The sequence below is a fragment of the Fragaria vesca genome, linkage group LG3 (assembly GCF_000184155.1).
Source record: "Fragaria vesca subsp. vesca linkage group LG3, FraVesHawaii_1.0, whole genome shotgun sequence".
Lineage (NCBI taxonomy): Eukaryota > Viridiplantae > Streptophyta > Magnoliopsida > Rosales > Rosaceae > Fragaria > Fragaria vesca.
The window spans coordinates 13,122,444-13,138,018 of NC_020493.1; the positions used below are offsets into that span (position 1 = coordinate 13,122,444).

At 36.8% G+C, this 15,575-nt stretch overlaps 1 protein-coding gene and 1 non-coding gene across 4 annotated transcripts; both read left to right on the plus strand.

Annotated features, from left to right (window-relative positions):
* The first annotated feature begins 2,449 nt into the window (after positions 1-2,449).
* Positions 2,450-4,684, plus strand: LOC101308552. 3 transcript variants are annotated; one of them, XR_184240.1, is made up of 5 exons: positions 2,529-2,592; positions 2,939-3,050; positions 3,174-3,269; positions 3,441-3,513; positions 4,318-4,684. It is a non-coding gene; the product is annotated as an uncharacterized LOC101308552 (transcript). The 3 variants fall into 3 exon arrangements; XR_184239.1 differs by lacking the exon at positions 2,939-3,050 and having other exon boundaries at positions 2,450-2,592; XR_184241.1 differs by lacking the exons at positions 2,529-2,592; positions 2,939-3,050; positions 3,174-3,269; positions 3,441-3,513 and adding an exon at positions 3,802-3,997.
* A 4,501-nt stretch (positions 4,685-9,185) lies between these two features.
* On the plus strand, positions 9,186-11,209 carry LOC101309038 (probable protein phosphatase 2C 25-like). Its single transcript, XM_004294252.1, has 4 exons — positions 9,186-9,693; positions 9,982-10,323; positions 10,432-10,611; positions 10,731-11,209. The coding sequence occupies exons 1-4, from the start codon at positions 9,235-9,237 to the stop codon at positions 10,890-10,892; spliced, it is 1,143 nt and encodes a 380-aa protein (XP_004294300.1). The 5' UTR covers positions 9,186-9,234; the 3' UTR covers positions 10,893-11,209.
* The last annotated feature ends 4,366 nt before the right edge of the window (positions 11,210-15,575 follow it).

Sequence of the window (15,575 nt, forward strand, 5' to 3'; positions counted from 1 at the left end):
ACATATATAATAAAAAAGTTATTATCAATGAGTTCTAGAATCGGATCTATGTACAATTATCAACGAGTACTTCTCTCTGACCTAATGATCCTACCACTTTATTTTTTTCTCTCGGATAAAGATTCCATTCTGTTTTATATATAATCATCTTTGAACGTACTCGATTCTGATCTTTACATAACAAATTAATTAACAAGAGTGCTGACTGCATATAAATAATTGAAGTACGTTGTTATGGTAGATGAGAAAGATATTTCAAATCACACTCCTCCTATATATAGAAAAGATAATGTAAAAATTAGAATCCAACGCTTAGTTTTGTTTGATAATACAGACATATGTAAGTATCAACTATCTTAATTATTATTATGTAGTTTAGGTTTCATACTAATGATACTATTACTATATATTTAGACAGAAACATCAACTCACAATCGAATCGCTCGGCGGCAGCCATACTCGACCACGCCAACCATGCCAACTTGAAGTTAAGTGTGCTATTTAGTTTGACTAACGATGATTAACGTCATCATAAAACGAAAATCATCAACTGCTTATCATTTTAAACTGCGATTAGTTTTCTAAATGGACATTAGGGATTGTCTGTAGCTATAATTTCTACCACTTATATATATGAGCCTTCTAAAAACTATCCTTATCATCATTTTTGTCACATATATATGTGCATCGTTTAATTTACTCAATAATGTTTCTATATGAGAGATTCGTATAGAAGATGAATATGTGGCGTAAGGAATCCGCTACTGTAGTTGACAATTGATCACAAATAATTATCACAAAGTGGTGGGGATCATAGAAAAGAAAAATACGAGACAGTAAGGCTTTTGTATGAAAATGATTGATGTAATATATGTAACCACCGAATTTAATTGGTTTTGTTTGGCAGGTATCCACCGATGAAGTCACTACAATACGAAAACGACTGTATTTGTATGAATTGGTGATTACAGTTTGTTTGGAGATGGAGGAAGTTTTAGAACGACTAAAATTAACCTTGATGAGTCTCGATCTGAGTTCAATTTCCATGGCGTGCGGCAACACGATTTGATAACTGATATCGATCGAGTTGCGTGCATCTTCATCACTGTATGTTTGTTCCAACAGTGACAGGGCATTTGGAATTTGAATATCCAAACCATTGTTTTCCTCTCAAGGCTGTTTTCGTATGTGAAGGGATGGGATTGATGATCGAGTAGTGACATAGCATGTTTCAACGAAAATGTTTATATTGATCGAGTCGAGTCAAGCGGACGTAATTAGCATGCATGGTATAACTTAGTATTAGCAAGAGGGAAGTTGTTTTCCTGGAATGAATGATAGATTGAAGGTTTGGTGCTTCTAAGTTCTAACACATCCACAAACTTGAAAAACAATACGAGATTAAGAGTAAACAATATAACAAATTATCGTTATATATCGTATCATAGTCTAAATCACTAGTTAATTTCTTCACATGAAACCGTTGTCCGTCAAATTCTAAAATTCACAAGTTCCGACTCGAACGTCACATAATTTATTAATCAACAAATCATCAACGGTCCCGGAGCTAGCTCTTTGGTCTAATAATTCTCAAGATCGAATGGAATCCTAAGAGATAATAAGGCCAATTTGCAGATTCAATGTGAAACCAAAAACAATCTTATCCGTATGTACCTTAATTGATTTAAATTATTGACGATGCTAGGTGATTAAGCTTTCACTGCTTCATGCAAGCAACAATTTGATTAATAAACTAATTAAGAAGATTTGGTTAGTCCTTTGGGTAATTAGGCTAGCGTGGAACACGATTGAGTTTATCGTTTAGCTTGGATCGATGGCATATTTCAAACTTTCAAAGGAAAATCATAGCCGAAGGTTAAGATGATGAGATAAGCACTTTGGAACAAAGCTAATTAACAATTGTAACATCTTTATCTGATGCGATAAAAGGGAACGTACACAATGATGATTATGATGATACGGTATCTTGTTGGTTAATCCTTTTTGTAATTTTCTTGCAAAGTCGGGATTTAAGAGATTTTTACTAATCCATCGACCTATAAAACCGAAAATGAGTTGAAAGTCAGAAACTTATGACCTTAAAATTGTCAGATAATCTCTTTAACCAACTATTTCACGACTTACCGACAAGTTAAGAAACATTACAAAACTGCTAACTGTTAACTGCTAAGTAACGAACGATGGTGGCAAGACCCCATCTCATGAAGATCACAGTCATCATACCTCCAAAGCACATTTAGATGAGCTTATGTTAACCTATCATGTATCTAGGCCCAAAACTCCAAAAGCATCTTGTCAAAAACTAAATATGATTCTGTAATGGGCCATCCTTATTTCTCAACAACCCCATTAAGGATGCTTGGGCTTTGCCTGTCCATTACCCGCCTCCACGTGGCCTTCTTCTTCTTCTTCTTCGAGATCCCTCCCTCCATATTTGTCTTCACTTTGTACGCAGTGAGCAGGGCGCTCTTCTCTCTCTCTCTTTCTCGCCCTCTGTTTCTTTCTTTCTCTAAACTGTGATTGGTTTATGCACTGAATCAGCTATTAAGGAAATCAAGCACTCCTCCATGAGTAAGTTACTGCTTTTCTTTTGATTGAATTGGATTCGTTTTGCACTGTTGTTGACTTTGATTTTTAGATCTGTTGAATCAAATTGTAGTCTTTTTCACTACTATTGTATTAATTATGAACCTTTTGACACATTATTTGCAGAAAAAAAACTAAAGCATGAACCTTTGAATATATGTAAAGAACTAACCATAATGAACAGATCTTCTTATTAATTTGTGACGATATGTGATTACAATTGCAACCAGCTAGCTGTTATGGTGGTTTGAGATGGAAATATGAAATTGGGTTGTGCTTTGATTTTTCATTATTCCTAGCAATGCATACTTTTCTAATTTAAACTAAGCAGAGGCCACTTTCCAGATCATTACTGCAATCACACAAAAGTTTTATTTTCTCTATTGAGCCTAGAACAAATCCTGGTGCACCAGCTTATCCTTAGGAATCGATTGTAAAATTGCGTAAGTTAGGAATCCGTTGGAAATTTATAATTTGTTACTTGTTCATGGTGTATGTTTTATTGATAGGCTGATTGTTCTGGCAACTGATAAGTTGTGCCAATGTTTGTGATTTTTGTTTTGTAGGTCCTGGAACCATGAATTGGGTTCAACGTAAGATCTATCTTTACAATGTCACTTTTGGGCTCTATATGCTGGATTGGTGGGAGCGTTATCTTTTCAGTATCCTATTTACACATTTCTTTTTCATCCAGTTTTCTTTTACGTATGTCTGTTTTAGTTGTGAAAGCAGATAGATCTGCAAGTTTTAGGTTGGAACTTTATTTCTTTGTCTCCTCTCATTTCTTCTGAGCCGTTATAGTATTGCCCTTGTGAATTCCTTAATCGTGGCAGATACATTGGTCCTGGTGTTGATGTGGTTCATCTTTTACAATAGCTCCCGGTATCTGACAGAGTTTTGCAAGAGGTAGCATTGAACCCTTTATAGTTTTTTAATATTGCAAGGTGGTAGCATGATCCTTATTTTACACAGTACTTAGGAATGTATACTTGGATTTGATGGTACAATTGAAGATATATCAGAATATGTAGGTTCACTGGCATTTAAAAGGAAGCATGTTACAAGTATTGTGGCCGGTCTTCTTCCCTTAAAATTTTTGTTTCTGGTTGTGGGTTGCGGCATTGAGATTTCAACTAGTAAGGAATCATGTTGATTTTCACCTCACCTATCTATATTTCCAAAATTGAAGTTCCTTTTAGCCACTTGGTCCTCCTATATAAGGTTCTCAACAGCTGAACAAACTGAAGAGGTTATACTCACCTCCCACCTCCCACCTCCACCTCCCATCACACAATTTGCTTTTTTCTGTGTTTCTAGCCTTCCGCTTCGTGTGCTGGAATTTTGAGTCAGCTAAAATCTAGAATTTACAGAGGTTGGACTGCCACAAGAGGTGAGATCCATTGACCCAAAAGGACTAGCCTGTATTTCTGAGGTGCCTCTGAGTCAGAAGAGCACCCAAAGCATTTGTCGACAGCATTAATTATTGCTTGTATGCTACATTGAGGAGCTGGATTAAAGAGATGCTTTTGGACTTGGATACTTTTTCTTACCGTGTTCTTTTCCAGTTTTCAGTTCAATTAATCACTCTAAGAACCGCACTAACATGTAATTATGCATTTTAAGACCTTTAGGTTGGTCTGTCAAGTGGTTATGGACCTTGATGGTTGAGCTAAAACTGTAGCTTCACATTTTCTTCCATTTTAATTTCAGGCATCTATGGTGAGACCTAGAGAAAAGCATTGACCTGGAAGGTTCAAATTTGCAAAGTGATCGATGATTTGATGTAGCCACAGCTTGTACTACTATTAGTGTTTCCTTCGACTTGTGAAACTGTTGAAATGTCTAAGAGCAACTGTGGTTGTAGTGTTGTACTGCCCATTTCTACACCATTTGCTCATGTTTTTTGGCTTATAATTACTTGTTTTACCAGATTGTGTTGCTCCCATGCTCCCTGCTGTATACTCCATTATCTGAACAAACATTATGGTACTTGGTTATGAACACTGCACTATGGCTTGTTTTGTCTTTCCTTTCAGCTTTTGTTGCTCTCCCTCTCTATTACTATATAGAGATTTTTGCAATCTTTCTTCATTTACCAAAATCCCTCCACTAAGGTTACGTACAGAGATCCGGATCCTCTCCTTATTGTTCTCTCCATGTTGCATCATAAATGAATTTGACCATCCAACCCCATCTCACATAGCTAAATAGTTCTCAAATACATGAATAAACACATCACATATTATTCTCTAGGAGAGAATTCTCAGGTTTTCGTGATTTTACGACACGTCAATATCTCAAATATATGAATAGTTCTCACGCTGATATGTTGATAACCCGTTGTAAAATTTAAAATAATATATATATATATATATATATATATATCACATTACACTGCGCACACACAAATTAAATTCCTTCATAAGATTTATGTTTATAACAGTATTTAAAAAATTAAAAATAAAAATAAAAAAGACTCAGTACAACAGGAGGACAGTACTGTAACTTCCAACAAGATTGAGAAGGAAGGTAGGGTAGTCTTGGATCGAATAAGTCTCAACCGTTAATCCACAATGCAAGGGCCTTTTAAGAACCGTTGGATCTCGCCTCCACTCTCCTCGTCCACTATATATAAAGACCTCCAGACCAACCCTTTCTCCCATTCCCAGTTCTCTTCCTTCCTCAGCCGCCGCTTCTCCTATTTCCTGTATTGCTTTTGTTCTTGAAATCTCTGTATGATTGATTTTGTTAGTATCAGGCTTCTCTATCTGGTCATTGTGGATCGTTCAATTCCCAAATGACTCGTTCCCTTGAAGCAAAATTGATCGTGCTGCTATGTGTCCTTGTATATTCTCCCCCAAATTGTTACTGTGGGAGATTGAGACGTGGGGCAGCTAAATTTTAGATCTTTTTTTCTGTGATTTTGTGTTATATTAAGGGTTTAAGGGCTTCAAATTCGTATTCAAACATGCACTCAAGTCGGTTTTGTGTGTGTTTTTTCTCAAGTGAAGCCGACAATGATGTTCTCCTCGCTATCTAATTCCATATATAAGTGTGGTATTTGGACGTCGGAGAACTATATTGCATCGAATTTCAGCATTTTTTTTCTGTCGTTTGATTGATACCATCTTGGATCTGATTCAACAGGTTTTTGGGTTTCATTTCTTTCAGTCTACATTTTGTAATTGGCTGCGTACGTTTTTAGTGTGTGTGTGCGCGACTGCTGAAGAGTTTGGAGTCTGATTATTGGTTTCGAATTCGTAAAATTCATAATGTCATCTTGAACTGTCAAGAACACCATCCAAGAGATGGTGAAAAAATGAATATTACATTGAGTTTTGATCTTTACTTGGCTCAAATACATTATTCCTTCTCTGAACAAATAACCCCTAAACATTTTTTTTAATAGCAGATAAACCCTAAACCTTTTTTTTAATAGCAGATAAACCCTAAACCTTTTTTTCGAATAGCATATAACCCCTAAACATAGAGTAATCTAAGGAGGAACAAATAACAACAACACAATTAAAGTAACAAGCAGTGGATGATTCCATCCAAGGGTTTATTCGAGGACTAATCTTGAAAGATCACCATCTAACAAGAAAAAGAAAAAAAGTGGAATGTAACTCCATCTAAGGACCTGAGCTGGTCATATATGTTTTTTTTTTTTTTTTTAAGGTACTCGAGTCTGAATATTTGGCCCAAAATTGACACCACTCCGAGCACGTAGAAAAGCCCAATAGTTAGTCAGAGACGCCCAGCAAAAATTTTGTGATGGCCCAAACAACAAATTGGATGGTAGACACACGATCAATCTGCACGTCTGGCCCAATCATCCATGTTTAGCGACCGAGTTTGTTCACGTTTTGCATACTTTTACCGACTTGTTGAAACAGCCCACAAGAGGAGGAACGGCGTCGGCCTCAACAGTTGTATTAGGGCTATCAAACATTCAAACTCGCTCACTTGATTCTTTGATTGTAATGTTTCTTCTAATTAATGGACCGTTGCATGTCATAATCAAAGAAGAAGAACAATATAAGTTTTTAGAGGCCTAGCTCAACCAAAAACATAACTCAATGTATATCTAAACACTTGATCTTGATGAGAGGATGAGTTTGATGAGTATATATTCGCCCTGGATAGAAACTGTGTGTGTATATAAGAAATTTTTCAGTGCTACGGGAGGACCACGTGGCAGTCTGACGTGGTCTTACTTTCCAATCAAATTTAGACATGTATATTTTCTTCATGAAAAATTATTTCAGCTATTTTGTCAAAGACCATTTTAGGTTTTCTGTTGTTTTTTTAATACTAAACCCTAAGCCCTAAGCCCTAAACCCCAAACCCCAAACCCTAAACCCTAAACCCTATACCCTAAACTCTAACCCTAAACTTTAAACCCTATACCCTAGACCCTAGTTTGAACTTGCTAAATACCCATAAATGTAATTTCACAAAAAATAGAAAATATTTGTTTATATTTTAGTTGTAAAAAATCCACATGTCTAAATTTGATTAGAACATAGGACCACGTCAGACTGCCACGTGGTCCTCCCGTAGCATTTAAAAATTTCTCGTGTATATAAGGAGGTGAAATTTACATTTTCTATTTTACAATCTACATTCTCACCTTTCCTTTTTAGGTAAATTTTTCACAAAAAAAACAAAATACATGTCACTAAAGACAAGACTTAAATTACCAAAAGTGGAAAGTGAGAGTGTGTTGAGACAACATTTTAGTTTTAAATTAGATGGTTGTACCCGAATTCGGATTAAACCGACTTTCATACACGTTGGTGTTTTTTTTTTTAAAACCCAAATCCACACTGCTTTTTCTGATAGGAAACTGTGTCCTACAAAATTTTCGACGTCAAACGCCCACCCTTAGCGGCTCCTACCTGATGAGCTAGTGTATCGTGATCTAGTACATCCTTAATACTCAAACCAAGTGAGACTCGTCTCTTTCTTGAACTATATGAACCCACACCAATAACCCAAGCTCATAAGATTTACACATCAAAACGTTTATCGATAGGGAAAATTCTGCTATATCGTACCTTGCAAATTTTATGACAAAAAATCCAACCAACCACCACCCCCTGCTGCACAGTTTTCTTTAGTCATAAAGCATGATGTACTGTTCGTTACAACAGACAAACCATATCCCTATCTATAGAAGGTCTCCTTCTAAGTAAGATCTAGAAATGTGCAGAGTCGAATCAAGTCTAGTCAATACAGTTAAACAAGTTATTTTTTTCCAAATATTCTCAAGAGTGAGACAATTCCACAAGTGAGACGTTGTTGCCCCAACGGTCCTCAGTTCCGACTGAACCAAAACAAAACTACAAAAGACAGCGACGGCAGACGGACACGTGTACACGGTTGGATGGAATATCGGTGCTCTGCTGATCCCAACGGTAACTTCCTGGAACTTCGGCCGAGCCAATCCAAGCTCGTCAGAGCGGGCCGCACCGGATTGGGCGGCATCAAAATGATGAGCAAAGCTTAATTACCAAGGAGTCAAACCAGTGTGTATTGAAAATCCTAATTAACGTGTGTGACTCCCAGCTAATGCCACAGCATCCAATCACAATCACGCTGTTAAACCCTTTCACACAAACTGTCACCCCCGAATGGATTTTCCTACGGAGCACCGCCTCCCATGATTGTACCGTTTTGCCCCTCCTCACTAAGCACTCTCCACTCCCCCTAAAAGATTTGATTTTTTCAAATAAAACTGTTTGATGTTTCTTTGGGTATACATTTACTCATCTGGACAATTTCTAAGTACAACCATGGAAATTTATAGCAGTTTTGAATTGAACAAGAAAAGACTTTAATCTATTGATTTTAATAATATATTTCCTTGATTTTTTCTACTAGACTACTGATTTTTAGAATACCAGATATCATAGAGGTCAAATATCATGACATTGTAGAACTAGAAAAAAAAATTACTCTTTCTACCAAATGGCATAATATGTATATATAAGAATCGGGTACATTGAATTTGAAAACAACTCACACCGAAATAACTAAAATAAGTTTTAAGATAACATTTAGGGGAGCCTTTGTTCCAAGCCAAGTTGTCCAACTTGACTCATTTTTGTAACTTGTTCAAACAAGAATATTTCTTGATTTTATAAGATAGTTCTAAACAAAACAACCAATGAGCATAGATAGTTTGATACTCGATGCCAACATACATTCCCGACATATATAATTGTATCTTCAAAATCGTAGTTCAAACAAATTTAACGACATAAAATGAGACTAAATCTATTCTTTGAGTGGAACAGATTAAACTAAATTCTAGAAACATTATCCTAAACCATCCTGAAAAGATTACCAGAAAAAAAAATCCATCCAAGATCTTTAATTTGGGAAAAAAATAGCCTTATATTATTAAGATCTAATAAGGGGCAAATATGACTTTATCGAAGTAGTGCCCAAGTCACTGGTCAAATTTACGTCAAAAATAGCCTTGTGGGCCCCCTACAAACACGGGAAAGCGTGACCCCACTTTACACCACCTATATAACCAAATATTTCTCCTCTCTTTTCTCTTCATATCCAAAATTAACACACAGAACAAGAAGCCCAAAATTCCAACACTCAACGGACATGTCGTGCTCCGTCGCGGTGTCGAACTCGCCGGTATTTTCACCGCCGCCGTCTCGGTTCTGCAACAAGACCTCCATGATCTCCCCACCTCCCGAAACCCTAAGCCTGGCGCACCTTAAACAACAGCCCTCGCAGCAATCTTCGTCTTCGCCGAATTCGGCTCCGCCGTCGCCGTTCCGTCTCCAGATTCCGAAGTCTCTGAGTACGTTATCGGCTTCAGTTGCTGGACCGTCGTCTCCGGTGACGCAATTGAAGAGGAAGCGGCCGGCGAAGCTTTGCATTCCGATTGTATCGACCGGATTCGGGGCTGCTCCGGCGATGCCGTGTGCGGCGGCGCGGAGAGAGCTGGTTGAGGAAGATAGAGAAGGATACTACTCTGTGTATTGTAAGAAAGGGAGGAGAGAGGCTATGGAGGATCGGTACTCGGCCACTCTCAATCTTCAAGGTGATCCCAAACAGGTAAAAATTCCTCTCCACTGTGGATAAATTTGTATCAGTAATTAAGTTTTCCAGTAGCTGAAGTTTGGAAATTTGGAAAATTCTGGTAAAATTGAGGTCGAATTTCGGGAAAATGAAAGCTTTAGTTTCAAATTTGACAAAATTGGAATTTTGATGAATGAATTCTAGGTTAAACTAGCAGGATATAGGATAAATGAGTGTTTGTGTTTTTGGAGAATGATTGTTGTAATTGCTGAAATGAGTGGTAGGAGAATTGGAATTTGATATGCTCTAGCATCATGTTTGCAGGCGTTTTTCGGTGTATTTGATGGGCATGGAGGTGCAAAAGCTGCTGAATTTGCGGCTCAGAACTTGGGAAAGAATATTTTAGATGAAGTTGTGAGGAGGGATGACTACGGTAATTTTAAGGAATCTGTCAAGCATGGTTACATGAATACAGATTCGGATTTTCTCAAAGAGGATTCCAGTGGTGGATCGTGCTGTGTGACAGCTTTGATCAGGAACGGAACCCTTGTTGTGTCCAATGCTGGCGATTGCCGCGCTGTAATGAGCAGAGGAGGTGCTGCGGAGGCTCTCACATATGATCATCGACCGTCAAGAGATGATGAAAGGACCAGAATTGAGAACTTGGTAAGTAGTAAGCTTCCTTCCTCTATAATTCTTACAGATTATGGATCGTGGAATTGAGGTGAAGCCATATTTGAATTGAGATTGATGGTTTTGGTGAATTATTTGTAGGGTGGCTATGTTGATATGTGTCATGGTACATGGAGAATTCAGGGATGTCTAGCTGTATCAAGAGGAATTGGAGATGGACACCTAAAAAAATACGTAACAGCAGAGCCAGAGAGTCAAGTCCTTAGACTCAAACCAGAGCATGAGTTCGTAATCTTGGCTTCAGATGGATTATGGGATAAGGTATAAAACTCCCCTTTTCATATTTGATCGCTTTTGTACTATATAATTCATATACCTTTTGGATCAAATTAGTGCTAAATCGCTCAAATGTCTTCTTTTTTCTTCTTCTTTGAATTCAGGTTAGCAACCAAGAAGCAGTGGATATTCTTCGACCTTCATGCTTAAGCATTGATCGCCAACAACCCCTATTGGCATGTAAAAAGTTGGTAGATTTGTCTGTATCACGAGGCTCCCACGATGATGTTAGTGTGATGGTAGTCCAACTGGGGAGCTACATATGATTTTTCAGCATCATTCATCTGCTGGGAAATTTTAGCATCAATCAGATATCTAACACAGGCTGACAGGAAGTGTAGGCGAGAAACTGCTATGATGACAGTTGGTATAGGCAGATTAATGCTAATTCGTTGAATATAGAGGCATTTTATTTTTTTAACACCCGTAGAAGGGAGATTTATTCAGCTTATTAGTCTCGAATTGATTGTATTCTTTTATTCTTTATACATGACCTACATTCATTTATTTGTTGATTAACTTGATTCTTTTGTAATAATTTTTTTATCTCCTATTGAATGAGAATACATAGAATGTCACAAACAAAGCTGGTTGACCTCTTTGGTTTCATCTGTTGGATAAAGTCTTGTGCTAATTAACGATGGCTATATCTTATCATAATTATGACTGATGTGATACCAGATTAACAATGAAGAAATTAACAGAGATGTGTTGTGCTTACAATGTTAATGGAAAGATTGGAAGAATGGAACTTCTGAACCTTCCCTCTAAAGATTACAACCTTCCCTCTAGCTTCTTATATTTAGGGAATGAGATTCTCCATATCTGGCATGTTCAAGGCCTGCTCTATACTCCACAACAACACATCCAATGCACTTAGTAACAATATTCAATAAAAACCACTTGATGAGAATTGACAATCTTTGCAGACACTACACAGGTTGTAAGTACCATAAGTTATTTACTAGATGCACTACACATTAACATAGCGCTTGAATCCACAGATTACATGAATTCTTGCAAGATCATTTTGAAATTAAGAACTATAGTTTACATGACAACAGCAACCAAGTGAATCCCTACCTGCCATCTGTTGATGTAAAAACCTTCAGGGAGGGATTTATCATATTGTGAACGCCCGATGTTACAACTCTCGAGACCCTTTCTGGGTGCAGAAGGGCAAACAAGTATGCCGACCGCCCTCATATGAACACATATCAATCTATTAGCGCTGTGTTTGAACACATCATATGAACACATTGCTAGCAAAACTGAAACTAGGATCACAAGGAAGTATATGCATTTCTAAACAAAATTACAGTGTATGCATTTCTACTCTTTTATCACACAAAAGTCGGCAGCTTTACGGAAGCAAATAGCTTAGATTCATACTATCAATCATACAAATAAGTAGTTTAAATGGGATTCAATGTTCATAACCAAAACATCAAATTAAGGAACCAAATCCATGACTTCATACCCGGTTTGTTCTCACGAAGACAAATAAAAGTAGACTTTTTCGTCATGTACTAATCTAAACAAATTTCCCAAACCCCAATTTAATCACAAAATAACAGAAAGACTCAAACAAGTCAACTTGGTACTGTAAAATGTAAATACTCAATTACCTTGGGAATTGCTAGGTGGTCTTCTCCGGTTCGGATCCCGGAACCCGACGGCGATCATCTGGTGGCGCCACGAGTACCAGATTTCTGGGAATCCGTGCAGGAACACGACCACATTGGGACCTGTAAGAACAAGAAACCCAAGTGTTCGATCAGACTAAGAATAACTAAGGTGGAAACGGACAGTACTTTTAATTGCATGGTTTTCCGGGATGTGTTCTGACCGGTTCCGACGTCGGAGAAATGGAGGTTCAGGCCATGTACGGTTATGTAATTGTGCTATGTCAGGTGTCAGCAATGTTCTGAAAATAAAAATAAAATATAAAATATAAAAACGAATTGGGCCTCTGCGGGCTAGCGGAGCCGAGTTGTGGCTAGGCGGAACCTAGGTAGGTGGGCCTAGCCGGGATGGGCCGCTCACCTTAAAAAATAAAAACCAAACTGCAGTCTCAAGAGTCAAGAGTCAAGACTAGGTTGTTCGTTGCTGCCTCGAACACACGAGGAGGAGCTTATCGTCGTCTTCGATTCGATCAGGTTTCGCTTGGCTTTTATGTGCAAATTTGATGCTTCATTTCTGGGTTCAGGTTACCTATAAACCCATTTCGTTTTCTGCTCTTTTCGACTACTTTTTGCGTTGAAAGGTTAATTGGGTGATTTTCATTGGGTTTGGTTGGGAGTTGAAGTTCATGATCGGAACATAAAAAAGATGTGTTTGCTTCTTACTTCCTGCCGACGAATTATGCAACTGTGCAACCAGATAAGTATATACATAGTTGTCAGTGGATAGCTTTGGATAAATTTAGACTATCAAATTGTAAAGCACGTCAGTGCCAAAGGTCTTCAAAAACATCACTCATAGTAGTAAGAATAAATTGCAAAGCCAGAATAGATGGGACACGAAAGTGTAGGAAAGATAAAACTTCGGTAACATGACGATGATTATATATATAACCTTTCAATTGTCACGCATTAGAAAATTGTGCTAAGTTATAACAATCATATTATAAGCAGAAATGGTTAAGCTAGCAACTAGTATTACGACGGTGGTACGCAAGAATACGGCAGTATGATAGTCTAAAATTGCAAGAGCCGTAAATGTTATAAAAAAATCGAAAATACATGTAACGAGAACTGTGAAAAAATGACAACCGTGTAATATGATATTGTAAAACTAATAGTATTAGTGTCATGCTATTTGCCCATTTGGCTAAAAACAAAACGATTATACATACATATATGTCATACATAGTACGTATAATCAATCTATGAAGTGATTGAAAGTTGAAACTATGCATAATGTGTCATTGTGCCCAAATGCCGACTTTTGTAGAATGACACATTCCAAACCTATCCATAGACGCTCCTGATTAATTTCATATTAGACAAGAGTTTGGCCGCCCTAGTAGCACACACTTCGCAATGAGTGTGTACTTGTATGCATGAAGAATGCTAAACAAGAGAGGAAGTACTTTCTAGCACTTGGCATGCCTAATCTTTTAAGCATCTTAATCAACTAACAATCAATCAAACAAAAATAAAAAGGAGATAATGGAAAGAGACAAGTCAGACAACACAACATGATTCGTTACCAAAAGAACCCTCCTAGACAGAAATGGGCCACAAAAACAGCACATGAATCCGACCGAATATATATCGTCTTCTATTAGTGTCTACCCACATTGCATGTTATTGATGATAAATGCTGTGTGGCATGCCTTTCCTAGAAAGCTCAAGTTGGTTTTGTTGGAGCTTCAGTACTCTTTGGTGTACCAATTTATACCATGTTATTTTGTCCAATATGCACCAAACATGCATCCATCACTTTCCCAACATCAGAAATCCCAATTACATGCATTGCTCGACCATGGCTAGTATTTAGCCAGATCATAATCATCAAATCTTTGGATTTTCTTGTAGCTAGGCTTTATCTAAAATAAATTTCTCAAACGAACATAAAATTACGAGGTATTTAGACATACGTAAAACATTATAAGAAAAATTTAGAAATAGATATTCAATGTTGATGTTCATTGTGATTAGGCTACACATGTTACAAGATCTAATTCCTTCCTCACGAGTATTTTGAACGTACATTTAGGCATATCGATTTAGAACTTCGTTATAATCATTTTAGAAATTAAAGGTTTTTTTATGTTTAGTCGATAGATGTAGTCTCTATTTTTTTTTACCGTCTTTTTCCGTAATTTAAAAAAAAAAAAAATTGTAGACTAAAGGCTACAATTTAAAAAAATATCAAAAATATTACGCTCCACTATGGTCTAATCGCTTCCCTTTCAAAATCAAATTAATTACTTAACGAATTTACAAAAGAGTGCATGAAGAACACCGGCCAGAACTCATAATTCATATATGGTTGCAACATTGTACTAAATTGTATGTATTGATCGAGCTGCTGGCAGATTTTGGCAAATCCATATATGCGTGAACCTTAATCAAGAGAATGGAAAGAACAAAGAAGGTGCAAAAACTACTAGTTGCCAAGTGAAGTGGTTTGCATGTTAACCGCAATGCACGTTGGATTGTCGGCCGTCCGTTTTGATGTTTCATCATTTGTTTGTCATGGTGTGTTTAACGTCGACATTGATCCGAACCACCGGAACGAATTTAAACCTCGTATATATGAGGAATATCAAGCCACATGTTTTGTATCATAATCCCCACTAAAGGCCTACGTCCTTTGCATAGTTACGAAACTATTATAATTGAGTACTAATTACAGTTATTTATACGGCGTGTAAGTACATGATGTAAATATATGATGTACATAATTGGATATTGCATAACTTCTTGTGCATATGGCGTGCAAGTAGATGATACAAGTTTAGTAAGAAACTGAAATTTACACTCCCAAATTTACAATCTACACTCTTATTTTTCTTTTTTAATAATTTAAATCTTATCTTTAGTGACACGTGTTTTGTCTTTTTGTGAAAACTTTACCCAAAAATAAAAAGTAGAAATGTGGATTGTAAAATATGAATTGTAAATTTCACTCCCCTTTTAGTATATATGTTAAGATTATCATGCATATGCATATATATATATATATATATATATATCATGTATTTGCACGCCATATGTTTGATTTGGTCATCACAAGTTTTACGTTTGAATTTGTATAATTATCTAACTTGGAAAAACCATCTTACTAGCAATATGCATATTGTTGTGATATGATTCCCATATTGGGAAAATTATACTTTGTTTGTGATTTATAAGAGTTTGGGTCACTCCATCTATTACCAAATTGATTTTGGATATGAACCTTATACTACTTTATCATATATGGTATTTGACATTGAA